Consider the following 22,372-nt stretch of genomic DNA (forward strand, 5'->3'; position numbering starts at 1 on the left):
CTCCACCTCACTCCAGACCCTGGCCCTGGCCCTGGGTAGCAGCAGCCTCAGATCAAGGGGGAGGCTGTCCCCTAATTGTTACACTCTGCGATGATTATGAAGTCAGCTCATTGTACCCCCATCCCAGCCAAACTAAGGGTGGGTCCCCTGACCCCAGTTTCTCTCTACTTCCTGTCAGCTTGGTTGTCGGCTGTGGTCCCAAACTAACTCGATGGCATCAGAGGTGTTCTGTAAAGTGGGAGATGGGGAGGAGAACATGATGAAAAAGGAAACTCTCATTTTGAACCAAACGTCGAAGCCCTTTCTAAACCCCAAGTCTATGAACAGGATGGTTGCCACCAAAGGACTTCCTCTTTCCTCAAGGGGCAGTTTGATTAACTTCATGGAGGAAGATACCATCAACCTTCCCAACCTACCGTAAGATACAAGTCCTTAAATAGTATCCAGTGTCCTCCTTGCTAAGGCTGGAGCTGCGGGTGGGGAGAGGCTTGAAGAGGAGGTACTTCCTGGACCTGTCACAACCTGGGCCCTGGACTCCCAGGGGAGAGCATGGGTGCAGGTTGCACCGTGGATTCCTGGGCCCACGTCAGTTCTTAGACTCATGTAGGCCTCCTACTCCAGAGGCCTTCGGGGATTAGTCAGAGATTTGTTGACAGGGCTTCTCATCCCCTTAGTCTAGTTAGGGTCTTCCACCCCCTCCCCCAGACACCCTGCCTCTTCCACTCTTCCATGGCTCCCCTCTCACAATCCTTCCTTTTGGTGCCTTCCCCTTCCCGATTATGTCCCCCCAATAACCAGTCTGTCTTCAGACCGAGGTTAACTGCTTCTCCTTGGTGGTTCTGGGTCCCCTTTACTTCATTCCACAAAACTCTTTGAGCTCCTGTAAGGTGTCTGGCCCAGGATTTAAGAAGCTCCCAGCCTGGGGTGTGTGTGTGTCCGTGCGCACATATGTCAAAAATCAAGAATAATACAGCATGGTCTGTGCTAAGACTGAGAAAATGAAGGAGGCTTAGTATAGCTTGGGAGAGGGAGGCAGGCTTCTTGGAGGAAGTGATATGTGAGCTGAATGTCTAGGAAGGGAAGGAGAGCCGGGAAGGGTGGTAGTGGTGTTGATATGGTAGTAGTGAAGGGGGTGGATTTGGCCTGAGGAAGTTATCTGCAGGGCAGTTTCATGGTGTGTGACCTTTATAGTCACACACAGCCCACATTTAGAAGGGCCCTGTGCTTAGTTGAATGTCCTGCTGTCATTCTCTTGATATTCTTTTTTTTTTTTTTAAATACATTTTATTGATATTTCACAGAGAGGAAGGGAGAGAGATAGAGAGCCAGAAACATCGATGAGAGAGAAACATCGATCAGCTGCCTCCTGCACACCTCCCACTGAGGATGTGCCCGCAACCAAGGTACATGCCCTTGACCGGAACCGAACCCGGGACCCTTCAGTCCGCAGGCCGACGCTCTATCCACTGAGCCAAACCGGTTTTGGCTCTCTTGATATTCTTAATAATTTTTGAAGAAAGGGACCCACCAACTATGTAGCTGGTCCTGATTATATGAAAGGGATATGATGTCCATTTCCTAAGGGGCCTGTAAGTAGTAGGTATGGCTAAAGTGATGGATGCTTATAGGAAACTTCATGCTCTAGTGGGAAGACCTAGGGCTATGAGTCCAAGTTCAAATCCAAGTTCTACTACTTAGTATATGGCTGTAGATAAGATTAGTCCCTCATCTGGAAATTGGGGCTAACACTCATCCAGCAGGGCTATTGTAAATATCAGAAGAGAGCACGTGCAGCATACAGCCCAGTGCTAGCTGCCTTCCATGCCCACATCAGCACTGGTCTTTGAAAAAGCAAGTCTAAAACAGAGATCCATTAGGACAACCTGAAGTATAAATGGCATCAATACTCAGACTCTTCTGCCTACAGTGACCTTGGTGGGGGAATCATCTATTCTAAATGCCCACCACGGATGGGCTAGCACCGAAGGTTTGGGCTGATCAAGGTCTCTTAGGAGGCCAATGGGACTGGAGCTCAGGGAGGAAATATTTAGCCCATCAATCAACCATGATGCCAGAAGCAGCCCTGGCGTTAAGGGATCCGGGGGAGCGTGTTGGTTGCTGATTTGGCCAGAGCAGCTGATGGAGATGGGGTAGGGAGCAGAGGAGATGAGCCAGAAAGTGCCAGGGGCAGATGGGAATTGCATAGCATGGGGCAGGCCTGGGGCCTAGGAGATCTGGGTCCTAGTTCCAAGTCTGCCATCAACTCACTGTGTGACCCTGACTGCTCTTTCTAGACAAGTGCTCTTCAAACTGTGGGTTGTGACCCATTAATGGGTCAGGAACTCATTCTAGTTGGTGGAGACCAGTATCACAAAAATGAAATTAAACAGAATAAAAAGTTCCAGAGCACATCACACATACAGGAAGAACTGGTTTGTGCAGTGTGCTTTAGTTTTATGTGTATGCATGAGTATACTAGGTTGCCATGTAATATATATTTCTTACTTTGGGTAAAGGTAGGTAAAAAAAAAAAGATATGAAAGCCAGTTTTGGGGGGTTCTGCACTTCACTGGTAAAAAAATATTTAAATAGTGGAAACCTGTACAAGGTTTTCCTTTCTAATAGGAAATAATTAGTAACAATACAGATATCCCTATAATGAAAAACCAAACAACAGTTAAAATGATTAAACCAGAGCTATTGTATAATACAGACGAATAGAAAAACACACACACACACACACACACACACACACACACACACAATGTTGAGTGAAAAAGCAAGCTGCCAATGGATACGTAATCAATGATACCATTTATTTATGTGAAGTTTAAAAATATGTCCTGGACGGTGTTGCTCAGTGGTTGAGCACTGACTATGAACCAGGAGATCATGGTTCAAGTCCCAGTTAGGGCACATGCCCAGGTTGTGGGTTCGATCCACAGTGTGGGGCGTGCAGGAGGCAGCCAATTGATGATTTTCTCTCCTCACTGATGTTTCTCTCCCTTTCTCTTCAATCAATAAAAACATATTTAAAAATATGCAAAATATATCTTGCTTAGGGATAACATACATATGTAACAACACACGAAGAATAATAAACACAAAAATTTTTAATTTACTGTACTGGTTATCTCTGATAAGGTGGGGAGAGAAGTATCCAGTGGCCTTCAACTATTCTGATGAGGCTTTAGTTCTGAAGCTGAATGATGGCTAAATAAAAGCTTAATATATTATTCTTTTTTAAAATTAAATTTATTGGGGTGACATTGGTTGACATGATCACATAGGTTTAATATATTATTATATTAATATATTATTTTTTCTTAATATATTTTTTCTTGCTTTTAGAGAAGGAGAGGGAAACATCAATGATGAGAGAATCATTGATCAGCTGCCTCCTGCACGCCTCCCACTGGGAATCGAGCCCACAACACAGGCATGTGCCCTGACCAGGAATCAAACCGTGACCTCCTGGTTCATAGGTCGATGCTCAACTACTGAGCCACACTTGCCAGGCTAATATATTATTCTTGATGTCTTTGGCTATATCTAAAATAGGTCATGATTTTAAAAGTAGAATGGAAGGAAAAAGTTTTTGAGCATTCATCCCAATATATGTGTACTTGTTAATTTTACATGCTATATATTAGTGTTAAATGTTATAAATTCTAAGTAAATAAGTTAGTAACTACATTAAATATTAAATAGTGAATACATATTAGTAAAGCCTGATTTTTCTTTTAGATACTTTTCCATACCCTAGTAGATCATTGTGGTCCTTTGCCCTTTGTGGAGGGAAGCCTTAAAGTTTTAGCAGTTTCTCAAATTCTGGTTCTCAGAACACCTGCCTCAGAATCGTCCGAGGATCCTATTAACTTTAGCAGTTCCCCAGTTCCATCCCAACCAGGGACCAGGAATCTGCGCTGTCCACCTGTGCCCGGTGTGTAGACGCACTGCTGCACAGCAGTAAGGATGTTCTGAGCTGTTCAGAAGCAGCTGGGACCCTTGCAAGTCAGGCCCAAGGCCTGGCCTCCGGGAGCTTCCAGGCTGCATGGGCTGGCTGGGTGCTCACCTGTCTCCCCTCGCACTCCAGGAAGGCGATGCCAGGGGAGGAATCTGAATGCAGCTCCGACGACACCAGCATCTCCCCCATCTCATCTACCTTGTTGAATCCCATCAAACTGGCCGTGACCCAGCCCAACAGCAGCTTCTTTGCAGGGTTGCTGGAAGGCGAGCTGAACAAGCTCAGCATCACTTCGGTGGCAAAGAATACAGAAAAGGAGGACCTGGCCCTCTGCCCCCATCAATCTACATCCCAAATAGCCCCTGGGGGCCTGCTGGACCTTGACAACCCTGAGCTGGACACAGACACCTCCTCGACCTCTTCCAAATCCTCTGTGGTCACAGACGTGCCGGAGGCGCCCTTTATCTGTGAACACACAGTCAGCGATTACACGGCCGTGGTGCGTTTTCTTCCTCATGCGTTTGGCAAAGCCTTACTGAGCTGAGCTCTGTGGGGAGTGTGAAGATGCCTAACACCTGCATTCTGACCTTGAGTTTATTAGGAGAGAGGGCATGTTTGTAAAGAACTCCAGTGCAAGCTAGAAAGGGTTCATTGCTGTAGGAAGAGTTCAGATCAAGCCCACCAGGAAGTCAGAGGGAAAGACACATTACTTCCAGGTGCAGGAATTAGCTCTTGGTAACACTGGAGCTGGGGTAGAGGTAGGATTTAAACATCTAGAGATGGGGGAAAGGCATTGCCTGGGGGGCTGACACTAGGAAAGGCTCATGGGTGGGAAGGTGGGGGAGGAAACACCCAGGCCCCAATGCACACTGTCCTGTGCCTGCAGATCTGATCATCTTAAAAACAAGACTCCTGGTCCTCATCTGGTTGGTTCAGTAGGCCTGGGGGTGGGGGCTGAGAATCTGTACTGCTAACAAATTCCCAGGTGGTGCTGACGGCCCCGGACCCCAGGTTGAGAAGCGCTGTCCTAGCGGAATAGATGGGGAAAAGTTAGCGTGGGGTCATTTTCCAGAAATCCTCCGAAGTCAGGCTCCTTTAAAGATTTTTCTATAAGCAACAGAGAACAGCTTTTTGCAGCATCTTTTTGCAGCTTGATTTCTGGTGATGGAAGCAATTTGAGCTGTGTTTTAGGAAGATAAATCTGGAAGCTCCATTGTTGGAAGGCCTAGAGCAGCATTTCTCAAAAGTGTGGTTCCCAGACCACCACCAGGGTCAGCATCACCTGGCAGCTAGTTACAAATTTAAATCTCGCTCCCCCTCCCACCCGACTGCCTCACAGACTGTCAGGGCAGGGACCAGCAATCTGTTTTAACAAGTCCTCCAGGGTATTCCCATGCACAGCAGTTTGGGGACTACTTGGCCTAGACGGGAGGAACTGTAAATGGAGACCAGCCAGGAGACAGCAGGCCAGGGATCTGCAGTGTTACTAAAACTCCCTGGGGTCCTTAGTCAGGCGTGCTTGGCAACCACGGCTGTAGTACAAAGCACATGGGCTCTGGAGCTACTGGTTTGATCCCTGTCACTTAATTGCTATGTGACCGTGGGCCAGCCACTTACCCTCTGAACCCATATGCAATGAATGAGGTGGACAAGACCATCTCTTAAGGTTCCTCTCAACTGACGTAGTCTAGAACAGCGATTCTCAACCCTGATGGGCTGCGAGAATTTTCAAAACATGCATGTGCCGCGGTACCGGTTGACTATTTAGTGTCAGGTAGTGCATGTTTTAGCAATTCTTGGGGCACGCTGGTTGAAAGGCGCTGGTCTAGAAGAAATGGAATGAAGGCACGTTCCAAGGTAAGTGGGGCTGTGCAGGGAGAGCCGCATATGCTTCGTGCTGGTGGTTCCACGTCCAGGTGGAGCACCTTGCACCTCCCATCAGACCTGCCTCAGCTCCAACAGGGACAGGGGATGGGAGAGGGGCATTCCCACCCATGTGGCGTGGGTGGTGCGAGGCGGGGTGATGGGAGGACAGCTCGGGCCAGGTCTGAGGAAGCTTTGGGGGCTCTCTTCCCCACTAGATTTCCTGGACCTATGCCATGAGCAGGCAGCCGGTCAGTTTCTACCAGGTCCTGTTGCAGGAGATGGCCAAGAAAAATGACAATGAGGCTCCCAAGACCAAGAATTGCCCGTGGATCTTCCACAAGATCTTGGGGACCACTGTCAAGCTGATGGAGCTGAAGCCCAACACAAGCTACTGCCTCATCGTCCGCGCCATCAACACAGCTGGGGCGGGGAAGTGGTGCAAGCCCTACAAAGTGAGCCCTGAAAGATGGGGGCCCACGGGGTTAGGGAGAGGTCTACACCAGGGGCTTCGGAGGTTGGGGACACCCTATACCCCCACGACATCTCCCTGCTTGCTTTCCTTCTTTCTACCTGCGCAACTACACTTCAACTCCGAGTTGCTCTCTTCTGGGAGGCTTAAGGATTAAGCCACTCTGGTGCCCACTGGGAATGCAAACTGATGTACTCATCAGCATCACTCTAACGTTCATCTTTCAACCTGGTACCAATGACTGTGAATGGGTCAGGAAGTCCAGGGCACTGACAGGTACAGGACAGAGGCTGGGCTGAAGGGGGACAAAGAAGGGAGCAGCCCGGGGGTGGGTAGGGGCATGGGGTCAGGGAGAGGCCCAAGTCCACCTGTGGTTGGAAATATCACAGGTTTGAGTCATACCTCCTTGTACCTGTTTCTGGTGTTGATAGGTAGGTTGGTAATGCCACTAAGATCCCATTTAACAAACAAAACGGGGGTGGCAAAGACAGAGAGGTCAGGTCTGGAAAGGAAGTCTGAGGGGTTCTCTCGTGTGATTTCAGTTTGCAACCTTGGCCAATGACCTGACCAGCTTCCCTGAGAACAACCCCATCCAGATCACTGTGCGGCGCAAGGAATCGCAGAGGAAAACAGTGACCATGAGGCAGGCTGAGATGCGGAGGATGGAAGATCTGGAAAACGTATTTCCCTACTAAGGGAGAGGGTTCCAGGGCACTGCAGGCCAGGTCAGCCACTGCCCACAGCTGTAGGCACCCCCTCCCCAGATGCAGGCTAAGTCCAGATCCTTCATTAAAGAACTGCAGGTCACTCAGCACCTCTCCATTCTGCTTCATGCTGTGCACAGCCACCACCTCCTCCGCCTGGCTCTGCCAGCACCACCCTCTTTCTTCCCCACGGCAGGAAGAGACTGGTATCCAGACTAAAACACACGCCAGGAAAAACAGCAACGTTGGGCAGAGGTGGCGGCAGTCTGCACACCATCAGGATCAGACGAACTCTGGAGGGACATGGTGCAAATTACACAATCTTTGGGGCAGTGTCAGATTTAATTCTGGCTCTTGTTGGATGTGAGGGCATGGGCAAACCATTTAAGCTTCCTGGGCTGTTTCCTTATAAAAAATATGGGGACATGCCCTGGCCCCAGTTTTTCCCAGTGGTTAGAGCGTCGGCCTGCGGACCAAAGGGACTTGGCTTCAATTCCCGGTCAAGGGCACATACCTCAGTTGCAGGCTTGATCCCCAGCCCTGGTCGGGGCACATGTGGGAAGCAACCAATTGGTGTTTCTCTCTCCCGCGCCCCCCACCTCCCCCAGCCTCTGCGGGGGGTGGGGGGGGGAATCAATGGAGAAAATATCCTCGGGTGAGGATTAAGAAAACACATATATAATATATATGGACATGAGACCAGCTGCAGGGCTACTATGAGGGATGTATAAAAGCACAGAAGAGGGTGGGGGCGGGTGAGGAAACACGAGATTAGAAATGCTGTGACCTTGAGCAGTACGTATAAGGATGGTTTAGAAGTTCAACCTCAGCAATCTGCCTTAGCGCTGGAACAGGAGAAAGTGAAGGCAGGATGCATGGAGGGCAAGATCTTGGTCAAGGGTCTGTGGAGTCCCTTCATACCTGAAGTCCTCAGGGGACAGAGAACCATCTTCCCATAACACACTTCGCCCACTTCTGCCGGAGCTCTCACCCCTGCACGCCCCATTAGAGAATCCTCCGGGACGGCCGTCACCTGTCTGTATCCCGAGAGCCGGGCACAGTGCTCAGGGATGGCAAGGCCTCGAGAAGTGTGCTGGTGAGGGCTGAGGAAGGCGCCCCACAGAGCAGCACTGGCCAGCAGAACTCCGTGATGACGACAGTGCTGTTCAATACAGTCAGCAGTCTGGAGCTGGAGCGACTGAGAACAGCATCTCTAACTGCAGGGAATGCTAGTTAATGGAAAGAGCCACATGTGGCTCATGCATACACATCAGACAGCTCAGCTTTGGCTTACTCTCTGACCACAATCACCCAGCCTCAACCGGTCTCTCCCTTCCAGGCACGAGGGGGTGGGGAGAGAGGAAAGGTGACTTCCTGGCCCAGTGCAGAGGAGGCTAAACAAACGGACTTAGCACAGACCTTGTTTGAGCCCAGGGATTCTAGACAAGGGATTATAACCCAAACACACAAAATATAAGTTATTTATTTGGTCACAGAATCTGGGGTCTGACTCTGAACAGAGCTGGCAGCTGGGAAAGGAGGCAGGGGCAGCAGCAGGGATCTAGTCATTGCCTGGCCTCCTGTCACCCCTGACGGTACCAGGAAGGTACAGAGTGACGGCCAAGGGCTGAGCTCTGTAGTAACCTCCTGTGACCTTCGATCTCCTGCTCTAGGGTCTGTGCAAGGACAGCAGGCCACACTCGTTCTCCGGGTCACCACTCCGGCCTTTGGTCTCTATCAGGGCAGGCAGCTGGCACAGGCCAAGTCCAGGTGGGGGTCATCTCCTCCATCTGTGGAGAGGGGAGGGAACAGCTGGGAAGTGACCCGCAGGAAAGGGAGGTTGCCATGTAATCCCAGGAGCCCACCACAGGGAGAACCTGTCGTTTCCCCTCAGTCATCCAGAGCCTGGCTACCGTCTCAGCCTCACTCAGGCTGGGCATCCACCGCCTGCCTCACCAGGGCCTCAGACCAGGCCCGGCCCCTGGGGTGCCCAGCAAGTTGTCCAATGACAGTGACAGTCCTTTACAAGCACACGGTGCTTCTGGTTCCAAGGTGTGTTCACTGCCTACCTTTGATCTTCCTTTCTGCTAAGGTTTGATAACCCCAAGACACAGGTTAGCCAAGGTCTCCAAGACTGCACATTGAAGGGAGAACCAGGATTTGAACTAGGTCTTAAGACTCCCAAGTCCAGTGCTCACAAAGAACTATTGCCTCGTGCTCGAGCGACCCTGGACCCCCCTCCACAGAGCAGCCTCAGAAATGTCAGGGTCTCCCATAATCCCTACAATGCCCCGTCCTGGGAACCTGGCAAACCCTCCGAATTCTACGCCAGAAGGGAAAGTCACAAAGAGTGACAGCAAAGCCCAGCACACCCATCACCACCTCCCCCAACTCACATCCGGAGGCATTTGTCCTTCCCACCACTTGCCACTCTCTGGCCATCTGGACTCCAGTCGACAGCATATACCTAAACCGAGGAGGAGGAAGGAAAGCGGGCCATTGAGGAGGTGAAGGGGAAGGGCCAGGCTTCAATTCCTACCCACAGGGTCGGCTGTGCTGTACCTCATCCGCATGGCCTGGCAAGTCTGTGGCCAGCTTCTGGGCCTTCACGTCCCACACCTTCAATGTGCTGTCACTGCTGCCACTGACCAGGAGCCGGCTGTCAGCTGACCACGCAATCTGGTACACGGCAGCCACGTGGCCACGCAGGGAAGCCAGGTACCTGGGCCAAGGAAAGAAGATGATGATGGAGATTAGATCATCAAGCACATCTGAAGGGTCCTCTATGCCGATAGCTATAGTTTTCAACCTTGGCTGCATGTTAGAATTACGTGGGAACTTTTACAAAATCCCACTGCCTGGCCCCACCCCAGGCCAATTTAATCATTACTGCCCATTATGTGTTTTTAAAACTTCTCCAAATGAGCTGCTTCTAGGGTGCCTCTTGCCAGGCCTCCATACCACTCAACTTTGCATGCCTTAGAATCCAATGCAGCCATCTGCTTAGCCCATCTGCCTGACATCCCCCCAATATGACAGTTGCTTGCTGACAGGTGGCATGGAGTAAAACTGGGCCAGGCCCACCTGGAACTTTCAGATCAATACAGACTGTGTCTACTGGGACAAGTTGTTAGGCATCTCTGCAACTCAGTTCTCCTACCTTAAAAAGGAACTGAATGGCCTATTTCAAAGGGCTTCTGTGTAAAAATACACAACTGACACATAGGTGCCAAGGGTTTCTCTGCTCCTTCCTGCCCATGCCCTTGCCTCTCCTCCAAACTAATTAACCCCAAGGGCACCGGGCCTCATTACATGGTGCTTCTCAGACTTAGCGACAAGCAGAATCACTTGGTGACCTTATTAAAATGCAGATGCTGTGGCGATCATCAATAAATCAACAAACAAGTGGATGTGGAGAAAAGGGAACTCTCATGCCCTGTTGGTGGAAATGTAAATTGGTTCAGCCGCTACAGAAAACAGGATGAAGGTTCTTCAAACAACTAAAAATAAAACTGCCATATGACCCAGTATTTCCACTTCTGGGTTTTTATCCAGAGAAATCCAAAACACTCATTCTAAAAGATAGATGCATCTCCGTGCTCACTGCAGCATTATTTACATTAGCCAAGACATGGAAACAACTTCAACGTCCATTGACAGAAAACAGGTAAAGAAAATGGGGTGCATATAGACAATGGAATATTACGCAGCCATAAAAAAGGAATGAAATCTTGAAATTTGTGACAACATGGATGGACCTAGAGGGTATTATGCTAAGTGAAATAAGTCAGAGAGAGACAAATACCATATGATTTCACTTATATGTGGAATCAAAAAACAAAATAAATGAACAAACAAAACAAACTCAGAGAACAAATTGATTTACAAAACAGTCGTGGGGATGTAAAGCACAGCAATGGGAATATAGTCAATAATACTGTAATGACCATGTATGGTGTCAGGTGGGTACCAGACTTCCTGGGTGGTTACTTCCTAAGGTATCTAAATGTCTAGTCACTATGCTGTACACCGGAAACTAATATAATCTTGTATGCCAAATATAATTGGAAAACTAATCTAAAATTCTGATCGACGAGATCCCGAGATTCTGAATTTCTATCAAATTCCCAGATGTTACTGCTGCCACTCGTCTCTGGACCACACTTTGAGGAAGGCCGGTGTTAAGATCATTTCTCCCCTTAGATGTGAAATGAACTAGCGTTTTCAGTGCCTACTGAATGGGGCTGCTAAATACACCATCTCATTCCACCCTTGTAACAAGGCTGACGGGTCAGGCGTCTTCTTATGAAAGAAGAGGAAACAGAAGCTCAGGCAACCCAGACACTAGCCACACACTGGGCAGTGGCAGAACCAGGTCCTCCCGGAGCAACAGTGGCCTTCTTCTCCCTCCCCGACCTCCACTCACTTGCCCGTCCTGCCGTCCCACAGCTTGATGGACTTGTCGAAGGAGGCGCTGGCGACCACGCGGGAGTCCGGGGAGAAGAGCACCTGGTTGATGAGGGCCTGGTGTCCCGTCATCCGTGCGAGGGGCTTCTTGTCCTCTGCTGGGGACCACAGGAATAAGGTGAAGTCGTCTGAGCCAGACACCAGCCTCTCTGGGCCCTGGCCCTAGGGGAGGCAGAAAGACAGTGTTAAACACGGTCTCAGACGGGAAACTCCGACCTCAGCAACAAACACGCTACTGATGACTCCACACCAGCATGGCGGCCAGGACCCAAAGCAGTGAGGCTTGGGCCAGCTACCAACTCAGAGGAGTTACTTCCCGCAGACCCCGAAAAGAAACTTTACGAACACAGGACCATTTCTAAGATGTGTAATTAGATGAAAAAGCCAGGTACGGAGTGGTGTGTTAAAAAAGGGGAAGGATTAAGCGTTTGTGCTGTTCAATGATGGGGACACGGTCTGAGAAATGTGTCGTTAGGCCATTTTGCCACTGCTCTAACTTCCCAGAGTACACTTACACAGACCTAGATGGTACCGCCTACCACACACCTAGGCTAGATGGCACAGCCTACGGCTGCCAGGCGGAGCCTGAACAGCAAGCATGTCAGACTCGCGGCCCGCCCACAACAAGTATTTTTGTGGCCCAGCCAATATAACGGTATGTAAGAAACGTTTTAATAAAAATGTTGTAACTAAATTTTTACAATATCCTGTTATACCTAATTATTAACGAACTACAACGTTCACTAATGACTGATTACTATAATCGTGTTGCGTGCCTTACGCGCAGGTGCACCATTTCTCTCCACTAATACTAGCAGCGAGTATTTTAGCAGCCGATTGCCAGGTCATTAGTCTTGGACTGACTTGTTTGGTGTGTGCAACAGGAAATATTTTGCTTTCAGAGAACAAGAAAAACAGGGTTATTTGTGTTACGCTTATTAACTTGAACAGTTATTCAGTGTCTGGTAAGTTAATGTTCAAGAAAAAATATTAATTTTTATTAAAATGTTCTATTATTTTATGTTAACGATTACTCATTTATTTCAGTCCTTTGTATTCAGCGTCTCTATCGAAATAAACCTACATTTCTATGAAAATTGAAGCTTTTGTTTTTTTTGTGGCCCACATAAACTTAAACCTTGTTTATCTGGCCCGTGTTAGCCTTTGAGTTTGACATGCTTGCTGTATAGCACGTTACTGTACAAAACACGAGATTAACTCAAGCACAAGAGAAAATTATGCAATCAAGAGACAAGGTAAACATGAGACATATGAATGAGGCTGCTGCTGGAACATGGCATACTGTTTACAGCAAACTTTTTTTACAAGTATAAAGAGTACACGCAAATAACAACACAGTAAATACGCAAACCAGTAACAGCTGCTTATTATCACTATCAAGTACTACGTACTGTACGTAACTGTACATGCTGTACTTCTATACGACTGGCAGTGCAATAGGTCTGCTTACACCAGCATCACCACAAACACAAGTAATGCGCTGTGAGAGGACGTGGGGACAGTGACATCGCTAGGCGACAGGAGTTTTTCAGCTTCACTATAATGTTATGGAGCCACCGTCGCACATGTGGTCTGCTGTTGACTGAAACGTCCTTATGCAGCACGTACTGTATACAGTGTACGTATATACATGCATGTGTGAATATATGAAGTCTCTGGAAGGAGAAACAAGATTCTGGTGGCACTAGATGCTTCTAAAAGGAACGGATGAGAGATTTTTCACTATCTGTCTTTCTGTGTTCTGTGAACTTCTGGCCATGTGAATGTGTTACCTAAACTAACCAAAATAAAAAAGAGAGGCATCTTGGGAATGCAATGAATAGAGAAACAAACAGAACCAAATACAATAAAATGATCCCTAGCACATGAAGATCTTAGAAGTATAAAGTAGGATTTTCAAGAATAACTTTCCAGAAAAAGTACTTTCTGAGGTGGGGCTAGAGGCAGAGGGGCCGAGCATCTGCAGAGGGCTGCAGGGACTAAGCCAGCCGAGCACAGAGGTGGACGTGCCAGCAGGTGGCACATACTCACCCGCACAACGTTGTACCGGTTCAGAGCCCTTTCCTTTAACTCCTGCACTGTGTCCACGTACCGGAGGGGAGAGAAGGTAAGGCGTAAGGCTGGTTAGAAAATCCAACACAAACAGCAAACACCCCCAGCCTAGGTTCAACTCTCACACATTAAGCTAGAGAACTGGCTCTTTACCAAGCAGCTCTCTCCCCTCCTTCTCCCGCTCACTCACAGGACCCCTGGAGGTCTTGGGGGTTCACGGAGGCCTCAGCTGGCTCAAAGGCCCCTGTGCGCAGGGCATAGTCAGTGCTGAGGGCCATGGTATTCACCCAGTGGCCGTGGCCTTGCAGAGTCCGGCAGAGCACACCCTAGGGGAGAAGGAGATAGGTCAGATAGGTCAGAGACACATACCACTCTCTACCCTAGGGAAACTGCACCTCCAGATTAGTCCCAGGACACTCCAAGTCAGGACCCTCATTCATTGTGATCTTAATCAAATCACCCTTATGGCCTCAAGTCTCTCCTCATTTGTAAAAAGAGAGCACTAGCCCAGAGCAATGTTTCAGAAAATACGTCTCATGGAAGGAAGCTAAGTATGTCAGAACGAAAAGGCTCCAGTCAAGTAAGGTTGGAATAAGGCAGGTTCAATGCAGTGAAATAGGCTTCCCAGCGCAGGAATTTCCAGAGGCTGCCTATGCTAACAGACACTGCAACCTCCCTTATAGAGCAGCACCGACCACAGGACCCCCTGTTCCCAAAGTGTCTCCTCGACCTGGCTCTCAGAACATGCTCGGAGACACTGGTCAACGCTCCCCCAGCGCTGGCATCCCGGGGCCTGAGATTTGCCCAGACTGGCTTCGGAACCCTCCCAGCTCTTACGTCGTGAGCCCTCCAGACTTTGATGGTGCGGTCCTGCGAGGCAGAGTAGAGAAGCCCGTCTCCTCCCCACCGAAGGCAGGTGACTGACTGGGTGTGCCCGGTGAGGATGCGCTCACAGCGGCCCGAGGTCGTGTCCCAGACCCGCACGCTGCCATCCTTGGAGCTGCTGGCCACGTAGCGGCACTCGGGGTTCCTGGGAGGGGAAGGGAGAGGTGACCTCACTTCTGACCCGGCAACGCCTGTCTTCCCATGGCGCCTCCCCATTCCCAATTCAAGGGTCAGGACAATGTCTACACAGCTTCTCGACCCCAAGATTTAGTGGCACCTGCAGGCGGCTCTCAGGCCCTGTGATGAACAGCCCTGTCTGCGTCAAGTGCGCAGGGGGAGAGCTTCGAACCCCTTGTTCCTCGTTATCCCAGCCCTGTCAGTATCACTTACACATGGAGGGGCTCCCAGCTCAGGCCCGTGATCCACTTGCTATGGCCGGCGAGGGTCCTGCCCACCTGCTTCCCTGTGTTTGGGTCCCATAGGAGAATCTGAAGGACAGAAGCTCACATAATAAGCCTTCTTAACGTTCCCCTGCCCCACCCACCCACCTCCCTAAAGACCCAGAACCCGACGGTGACCCAGCTCCAGGAAGGTAGCCCAGAGTCCCTGCCTAGTTACCCTGACCACCATCTACCTGGCCGTTCTTGCAGCCTGAGGCCAGCTTCTTGCCGTCGGGGGACCAGGATATGCTGAGGACCCAGTGTCTGTGTCCTGAGAAAGAAGGGAAGGGAGAAAGGAGGGACATCCGTTCTTATCCCCAGTTCCAAGCAGCGCCTGGTACACAGCAGGAACTCTTAAACCAGTTGCTGAATAAGTGAACGATCTAACAAAAGGAGATAAGGTTTCCTAGGCAGCAGGAGAATACACCCCAAGTGCTAGAACCATGCGTCTTGCTGTACAGATAACACTGCAATTCCTCACATGACACATGATATAAAGTGTTTTCATGTGTGTCATCCCTTAAAATTCTCACACTAGCACTAAGGTATGAGGCAAAGCAAGAATTATCACTCCCCTTTTCCAGAAGAGAGAACAGAAGCTTAAAAAGGGCGTACGCTCTTCACACACACAAGGTCCCTTGCCCAGCCAATGTGTGGGCTCAGCACCACTTAGAGGTGGTTCCGATGAGCGTTTAAGTTTGAGAACCACTATGGCAGAGGCTGGATTTAAGCCAGGTCCTCCTTGCTACTAGCCAGTCAGCCCCTTCCCACAACCCCTCACTTACTCTTTGGTCTAGTCCAGTGGTCGACAAACTCATTAGTCAACAGAGTCAAATATCAACAGTACAACGATTGAAATTTCTTTTGAGAGCCAAATTTTTTAAACTTAAACTTCTTCTAATGCCACTTCTTCAAAATAGACTTGCCCAGTGGTATTTTGTGGAAGAGCCACACTCAAGGGGCCAAAGAGCCGCATGTGGCTCGCGAGCCGCAGTTTGCCGACCACTGGTCTAGTGTGCTTGTTTTTAAGAGGCTGGCTAGGCTCAAGGGTACAGTCTCTACTCAGGGACAGGTAATCACTAAACGGACATGAAGGAGTTGGAATCTGCCTCCTCAGGAATTAAAGAGCTTGAATGGGTCACCCCCCGCCCCCTGCCGTCAGACCCCCTTTCCGTCAGACCCCCTAAACGGCTAATTGCATACTGACCCTGGCACGTGAAATGCGGTGTCTCGGTGCTGAGGTCCCAGAAGCGCACGGTGGTGTCTCCAGAGCCACTGGCCAGGTACCTGGAGGAGAGAGAGGTGGCCTGACCTCTGCAGTGGGGCGCAGGGGTAGGGCCCACCCCGAAACACTGCCCATTTCTGCGGCCTGTGCAACTGTCTTCTGGGACTACAGTCTGGGACTAGACTTTTCTCTCCCGTGAAAAGGAGAAACGTAACCCTGCTGCCACCTGGGAGAAGACCCCAAGAGGTCATTCGCTTCTCTTCCTTCCTAAAAGGAATGGCCACAGCTATAACCAGATTTAAAGTTTCTCACTATCCTCGCAGGACCATGAGAAGCAAAGATACCCAGTTCCGCAGATGATGAGGAATTAACTCAGAAGGTTACGTGACCTACCCAGGTCACACAGCTAGAAGGGGCAGAGCTGAGCGTGCAGCTCAATCTCCTGAGATCAAGTCCAGGAAGGCCTCTTCCAAGGCAGGTGTCCTTGGTCTTTGTGGGGCAAACCTCCCTTGGGAAATGCTACTTGGAACCTGAGCCCAGAGCTTGGGTCTATGATAGGCCGCCTGAGGCCACATTGATCATCACTTGGGGGTACCCTCCTCACCCCACCCAGAGGCTGCACCCCCACACTCCCCTCCATAATTGGGCAGCTGTCCTTACTTTCCTGTGGGGCTGAAGGCCACAGAAATGACTGCCTCGCTGTGACCCTCCAAGGAGCTGGTGCAGCGGGTCACAGCGCGGACCTTGAAGATGGCCTGTGGCTGGTAAATGATGTCGAGGACCTTCTCCGTCTCCACTGTCTGGGACTCCAGCGTCCTCCCCAGTGAGGAGACGATCTCAGCATCGTGGACATAGAAAGCCAGTGGCAGGGGATCCTCCTGGAGGGCAACAGCAGAGGGCAACTCTCCTACCAAATGATGGGCAGGGGCCCCCTGCACCAGGGAGGCTCCCCACGGGGCGGTGGGAGGTAAAACTTCCTTCTTTTCAGCCACCCTGCTGGAGTTACACCCCCATCATTCCCCACGGAGTTAGACCTTCTTAATCCTCGAAGAACTGTGGGAGACTTACACAGCACTTTAAACCCCTTTATCTGCATCCCACAACAACTCTGGGAGGTAGGCATTCATATTCCCACTTGAAAGATGGAAAAAAAAACACCTGAGGCTCCAAGCAACTAAGAAATTAGCCCAACATCCTATTGCTAATGACTAATTCAGATTCGTTAGTGTTCTTTTAAGGAGAACACTCGAGTCCAGGATTAGTAGACACCATTATGCAGGTTTTTCCAAACCACCACACCTCGCTGTATAATGTGTAAGAAGCATCCAAAAAGCTGCTTGGAAATGCAGGCTCTGCTTCACCCCCGAGTTTGATGTAGTAAGTCTGGGGTGGAGTCCAAATTCTGCATTTTTAAGCTCCTCCCACCCCAACAGGGGGAAACACTTTGAAAACACTGGCTTGGGAGTTAAAAGAGCATGGGCTTTGTGTTTGACACATTTGGATTCCAATTCCAAACTACCATCTACCACGGAGCATCGTGCGAATAACAATGCCTCCGGGCTACCCTGTAAAATGGGGCGAATTAAGGAGGGGCCGTGGCGAGGACTCATTTGACAATGCATCCGATGCCTTCCAAACGCAGTCTCTCTCCGCAAGTGGACCGCGATGGTCGGCCTGGTCGGCATGTAAATCGCGCTCACACCGATGTATCTTTCTGACCCTCCCCTGGGGGTGGGTGGCACCCCATGGGCTCGCGCAGGGGTGTATCACCCACTGTGGGCGAGTGGTGGGGGCCCTTGAGCCCCCGATCTTAGGTCTTTTGATCCCCCGCGGGCGCTCACCTGGGCCAGCAGCGCGTTGCATATGAGCTGCAGTTTGTCCGGGGTGATGTCCACGGGCACGTCGAACGGGGAGCCCAGCAGCTGCCCGCCCTCATCCTGGAACTGCACTAGCAGCCGCTGCACGTCGCGCGCCGCCGCCTCGTCCTGCGCCAACAAGCGCAGCGGGCGTCAGCCACGCGCCTGGGAGGGAAGGGTCCCCACTCCCGCCTCCCTCCCTCATCGCGGACCTCGGGCACCAGCGCCCCGTCGCGCGCCGCCGCCCCCATCCACGCACACCCACCGCCACTACCGCCGCCATCCTGCGTCCCCACGTGGAGAAGAAAGACGCTGGAGGGACGGAGCGCCGCCCCTGTGGTCGGGTGGTGCCGCAACTCGCGACATCGCCCTCTGGTGTTGCGGAGGGGAAGTGTCACGCCGCGCCAGGCCTAGTACCCATGACCTCCCTTGGACAGCTCGCTGCCGCCCCACTTAGTCCCTCCCAGTGCCTTGCAGAATGCAGACTTGTCTCTTCAGAACAGGGATACTTGCCCCACTTTATAGACGGGGAAATCGAGGCTCTGAGCGGTTTATTTTCCCAAAGGTCACAGAGATAGAAAATGACAGAAGACTGAATAGGCTCCAGGCAGCAAGCAGCCCTGTAGGGGATGACTTACAAAGCCAGAGGCTATTGGGTTGAGGGCAGAAATTATTGTTCTTTTCTTTTTTTATTTGAAAATATGAGTTTTATTGTATTTTTATTATACATGTTCATTTGGAAAAATTAGAATATATGGATAAGAAAAAGAATAAAATAAAAATCACTATTAACTTTACACACTCAGAAATAAATCACTCTTTAAAAACATTTAAATTTATTGGGATGACATTGGTTAATAAGATAATATAAGTTTCAAAGGTACAGTATTATAATACATCAACTGTATATTGCATCGTGTGCTCATCACCCAAAGTTTAGTCTCCTTCTGTCACCATATATTTGACCTCCTTTACCCTCTTCAACCTCACCCTACTCGCTTCCCCTTATTATTATTTTTTAAGTTGATCAAATCAATTAATAATTGATGAGTACAAAAGCAGAAAATGCCTACAGTTCTCATTACTGTCAAACAATAATAATGACAATGATAGCAATTGTTCTAAGTGTTTTACACATATACCTCTTAATCCTCACAACAACCCTTTTCTGCCCATATTATAGATGAGGAACTGAAGCAGAGAACGAAGAACATGAGTGCTCTTACCAGAAACCTGGGACTTTCCTTGTCAGCTCTCCTCTCCCTAGCCCCGCACACCCAGGCAGTCTCAAGCTGTCAGTTACGCCCGGTTAACCTGTCTTGAATCTGTTCCCTCCCTCTCCATTGCCACACTCTGCTCTGAGTCACATGGTTTCCTACACCTCTTCACTTGCCTCCCTGTTTCCACTCTTGCCTCCTCCCATGCATTCTCCATATTGCAACCAGAGTGATGACTTTAAATAAAAATGTCTGGTCTGTTTCTCTCCACTTAAAACCCTGTAGTGGCTCATATTACATGCAGGGAAAAAAAATCCAAACTCCTTATAATGGTCCATTCAGCCTTACTTATCTCTGCAGCCATTCATGTCGCTTTAAGATCAAATCCTTCTGGGTTCTTAGTTCTTCCAAGGCATGACCCTTCCTGCATCAGTGCTTATGCACATGCAGTTTTCTCTGCCTGGAACTGTTAGGGACTGAATTATGCACCCCCTTCCCCCATTCAAATGCTGAAGCCCTGACCCCCCAAGTAACTGTATTTGGAGATAGGGCCTATAGGAGGTAATAAAGGTTAAGGGAGGTCATAGGATGGGACCCTGATCCCATAGGACTGGTGTCCGTTTAAGAAGAGGAAGAGACACCGGAGCTCTCTCTCTTTGCACTCACACAGAGAAGAGGCTAGGGAAAGACACAGTGAGAGTTGGCTGCCTACCAGCCAGGAAGAGAAGTCTCACCAGAAACCAGCCCTGATGGCACCTTGATCTTAGACTTTTAGCTTCCAGAATTGTGAGAAAATAAACTTCTGACCACCGGTTTAAGCCACCCGGTCTGTGGTATTTTGTTATGGCAGCTACCACACACTAAAATAGAAGTTTCTCATTCTCCAGGTCTTGCCTTAAATATTCATTCATTCATTCATTCATTCATTCACTCAGCAGGTATATTGAGCACTTACTCTCTTCCAGGCATTGTTCCAGGAGCTCTCCATATATTAACTCCTTTAATCATTTACTCAGGGAAGCCTTGTGCTTTTCTATTATATGTTTTCAAAACATCCTGATATTCCTCATATTTAAAATTGCAGACTTATGGAATTATTTCACCATTGATTCAACAAATATTATTGAGCACCTACTACACACCCACACACTCTTCTAGGCACTTGGACTATGTAAGTGAACAAAATCGACATAAATCCTGTCCTCAGGAGTGTTCTGTTTTCTTGATCCTTTACAGTTCTTGGCCTATAGTAGATGCTTAAGAAATGCTTGTGGAATAAATTACTGAATCAGGATTTGAATCTGGGATTCCTCAGACCTTAAGTCACAGAACTGCAGTTCTCTGCCAATGGCAGGATCCTTTGTCATATTACTTCATGGAACAGAGAACTTGACCCACAAAGGGACCCAGGGTTTGGGACACCATAAGCTCATGGAATTCATCTATCCATCCATCCATCCATCCATCCATCCATCCATCCATCCATTTATTTATTTATTTAGTCAACAAACATACATTAGACCAACATGCATCACGGCTGCAACTTGTCCAGGGTCATAGCTGTGTGTTCAAGGTCATAGAGCCAGGAGCAGAATCTAGTGTGGGTAACCCACTTAAGCTTTTTCTTCAATGTCTTTCTCAGCATAGGGTCTGGTAAGTTTGAAGATACATAGGGAGGGGGGCACATTAGTGGTAAGTGAAGCAAAGCATCAGCATGAAGACACCATTCATTCTTCTGTTTATCCAGACTCTGCCCAGCTCTGCACTAGGGGAAGTCAAACTACAAGAGGGAGCTCACAGCCCAGGCTTGGAGACACAGAAAGGCGAGAGAGTTCTGCGTCCAAGTGGGCACAACCTCATAAAGTTGCTTCAGTTACCCTCAGTTGGATGGGGAGAAGCAATTCCTGTCCTATCCCCCAGGGGGAGACCTTCTTTAGTGGTGAATACATAGTTCCCATCCCAGGAAGATTCCTTTCTGATGATGGAGACTCAGCTTGTTCCAAAAGAACTCCCAGCCGGATAGGGGGTACAGTCCTTGGTCTCCGGGAATTCCCAGACTGACCCAGCTCTTGCCCTAGGGCAGTGGTTGGCAAACTGCGGCTCGCAAGCCACATGCGGCTCTTTGGCCCCTTGAGTGTGGCTCTTCCACAAAATACCACGTGCAGGTGCGCACGTACAGTGCGATTGAAACTTCGGGGCCCATGCGCAGAAGTCGGTTTTTGGCTCTCAAAAGGAATTTCAATCGTTGTACTGTTGATATTTGGCTCTGCTGACTAATGAGTTTGCCGACCACTGCCCTAGGGGAAGACTGCAGTCTGATGGGGGATATACAAGCCATCCTCAGGGAGTTCCCAGTCAGACAGGAGAGGCAGGCTGAGTACATCCACTCACTACGAAAGAGGAGGAAGGAACATGGGAAGACATGCAGATCAAAGCAGAACCCAAAGAGGCTAAAGGGGGGCAGGGGGCAGGGACATCTGTAATAGTGTCAACAATATAAAACAGAACCCACTTACTTTTTTATTGTATTTACTAGAGGCCCAGTGCATGGAATTCGTGCACTTGGGGGGAGGGTCCCTCAGCTTGGCCTGTGCCCTCTCACAGTCCGGGAGCCCTTGGGGATGTCCGGGAGCCCTTGGGGGATGTCCGGCTGCCGGCTTAGGCCCGCTCCTTAGCGCTGCCATGGAGGCAGGAGAGGCTCCTGCCACCGCCACCTCGCTCGCCAGCAATGAGCCCGGCTTCTGGCTGAGCTACGCTCCCCCTGTGGGAGCGCACTGACCACCAGGGGGCAGCTCCTGCGTTGAGCATCTGCCCCCTGATGATCAGTGCACATCATAGTGACAGGTGGTTCCACCATTTGGTCGATTTGCATATTAGCCTTTTATTATATAGGATTGGGATGACATTGGTTAATACAATGATACAGGTTTCAGGTATGCAATTCTACACGACGTCATCTGTATACATTGTATTGTGTGTTTACCACCCCAAGTCAAGTCTCCTTCCATCACCACTTATCTCCTCTTTTCCTTCTTCTACCTCCCCCACCGCCCCTTCCCTCAGAACCCACTTACATTCAACAGAGTGAACAAGTCTGCTGGTCTTTCTGTAAAGCAGGGGTATTTGCAACCAGTGAATGCCAGAGGGTAGGAAAGTTGTGGACAAGCGGAACAGGGCAAGGAACTTTCCTCCCTTTTCTTCCC

General features: G+C 49.6%; 2 protein-coding genes across 2 annotated transcripts; one reads left to right on the forward strand and one right to left on the reverse strand.

Annotated features, from left to right (window-relative positions):
* Positions 1 to 211: 211 nt before the first annotated feature.
* Positions 212 to 6,997, forward strand: FNDC8 (fibronectin type III domain containing 8; the record flags this gene model as incomplete). Its single annotated transcript, XM_080679631.1, has 4 exons — positions 212 to 417; positions 4,097 to 4,466; positions 6,049 to 6,285; positions 6,845 to 6,997. The coding sequence occupies 4 exons, from the start codon at positions 212 to 214 to the stop codon at positions 6,995 to 6,997; spliced, it is 966 nt and encodes a 321-aa protein (XP_080535757.1).
* Positions 6,998 to 8,471: 1,474 nt separating this feature from the next.
* NLE1 (notchless homolog 1) lies at positions 8,472 to 18,249 on the reverse strand. Its single transcript, XM_080679519.1, has 13 exons — positions 18,218 to 18,249; positions 17,938 to 18,081; positions 16,757 to 16,974; positions 16,079 to 16,158; positions 15,066 to 15,142; positions 14,822 to 14,919; positions 14,384 to 14,576; positions 13,737 to 13,872; positions 13,526 to 13,572; positions 11,433 to 11,635; positions 9,569 to 9,728; positions 9,403 to 9,473; positions 8,472 to 8,796 (listed from the first exon to the last, which is right to left on the reverse strand). The coding sequence occupies exons 1-13, from the start codon at positions 18,233 to 18,235 to the stop codon at positions 8,784 to 8,786; spliced, it is 1,458 nt and encodes a 485-aa protein (XP_080535645.1). The 5' UTR covers positions 18,236 to 18,249; the 3' UTR covers positions 8,472 to 8,783.
* Between the last annotated feature and the right edge of the window lie 4,123 nt (positions 18,250 to 22,372).

The sequence above is a fragment of the Plecotus auritus genome, assembly GCF_963455305.1.
Source record: "Plecotus auritus genome assembly, chromosome: 7".
In the NCBI taxonomy this organism is placed as follows: Eukaryota; Metazoa; Chordata; class Mammalia; order Chiroptera; family Vespertilionidae; genus Plecotus; species Plecotus auritus.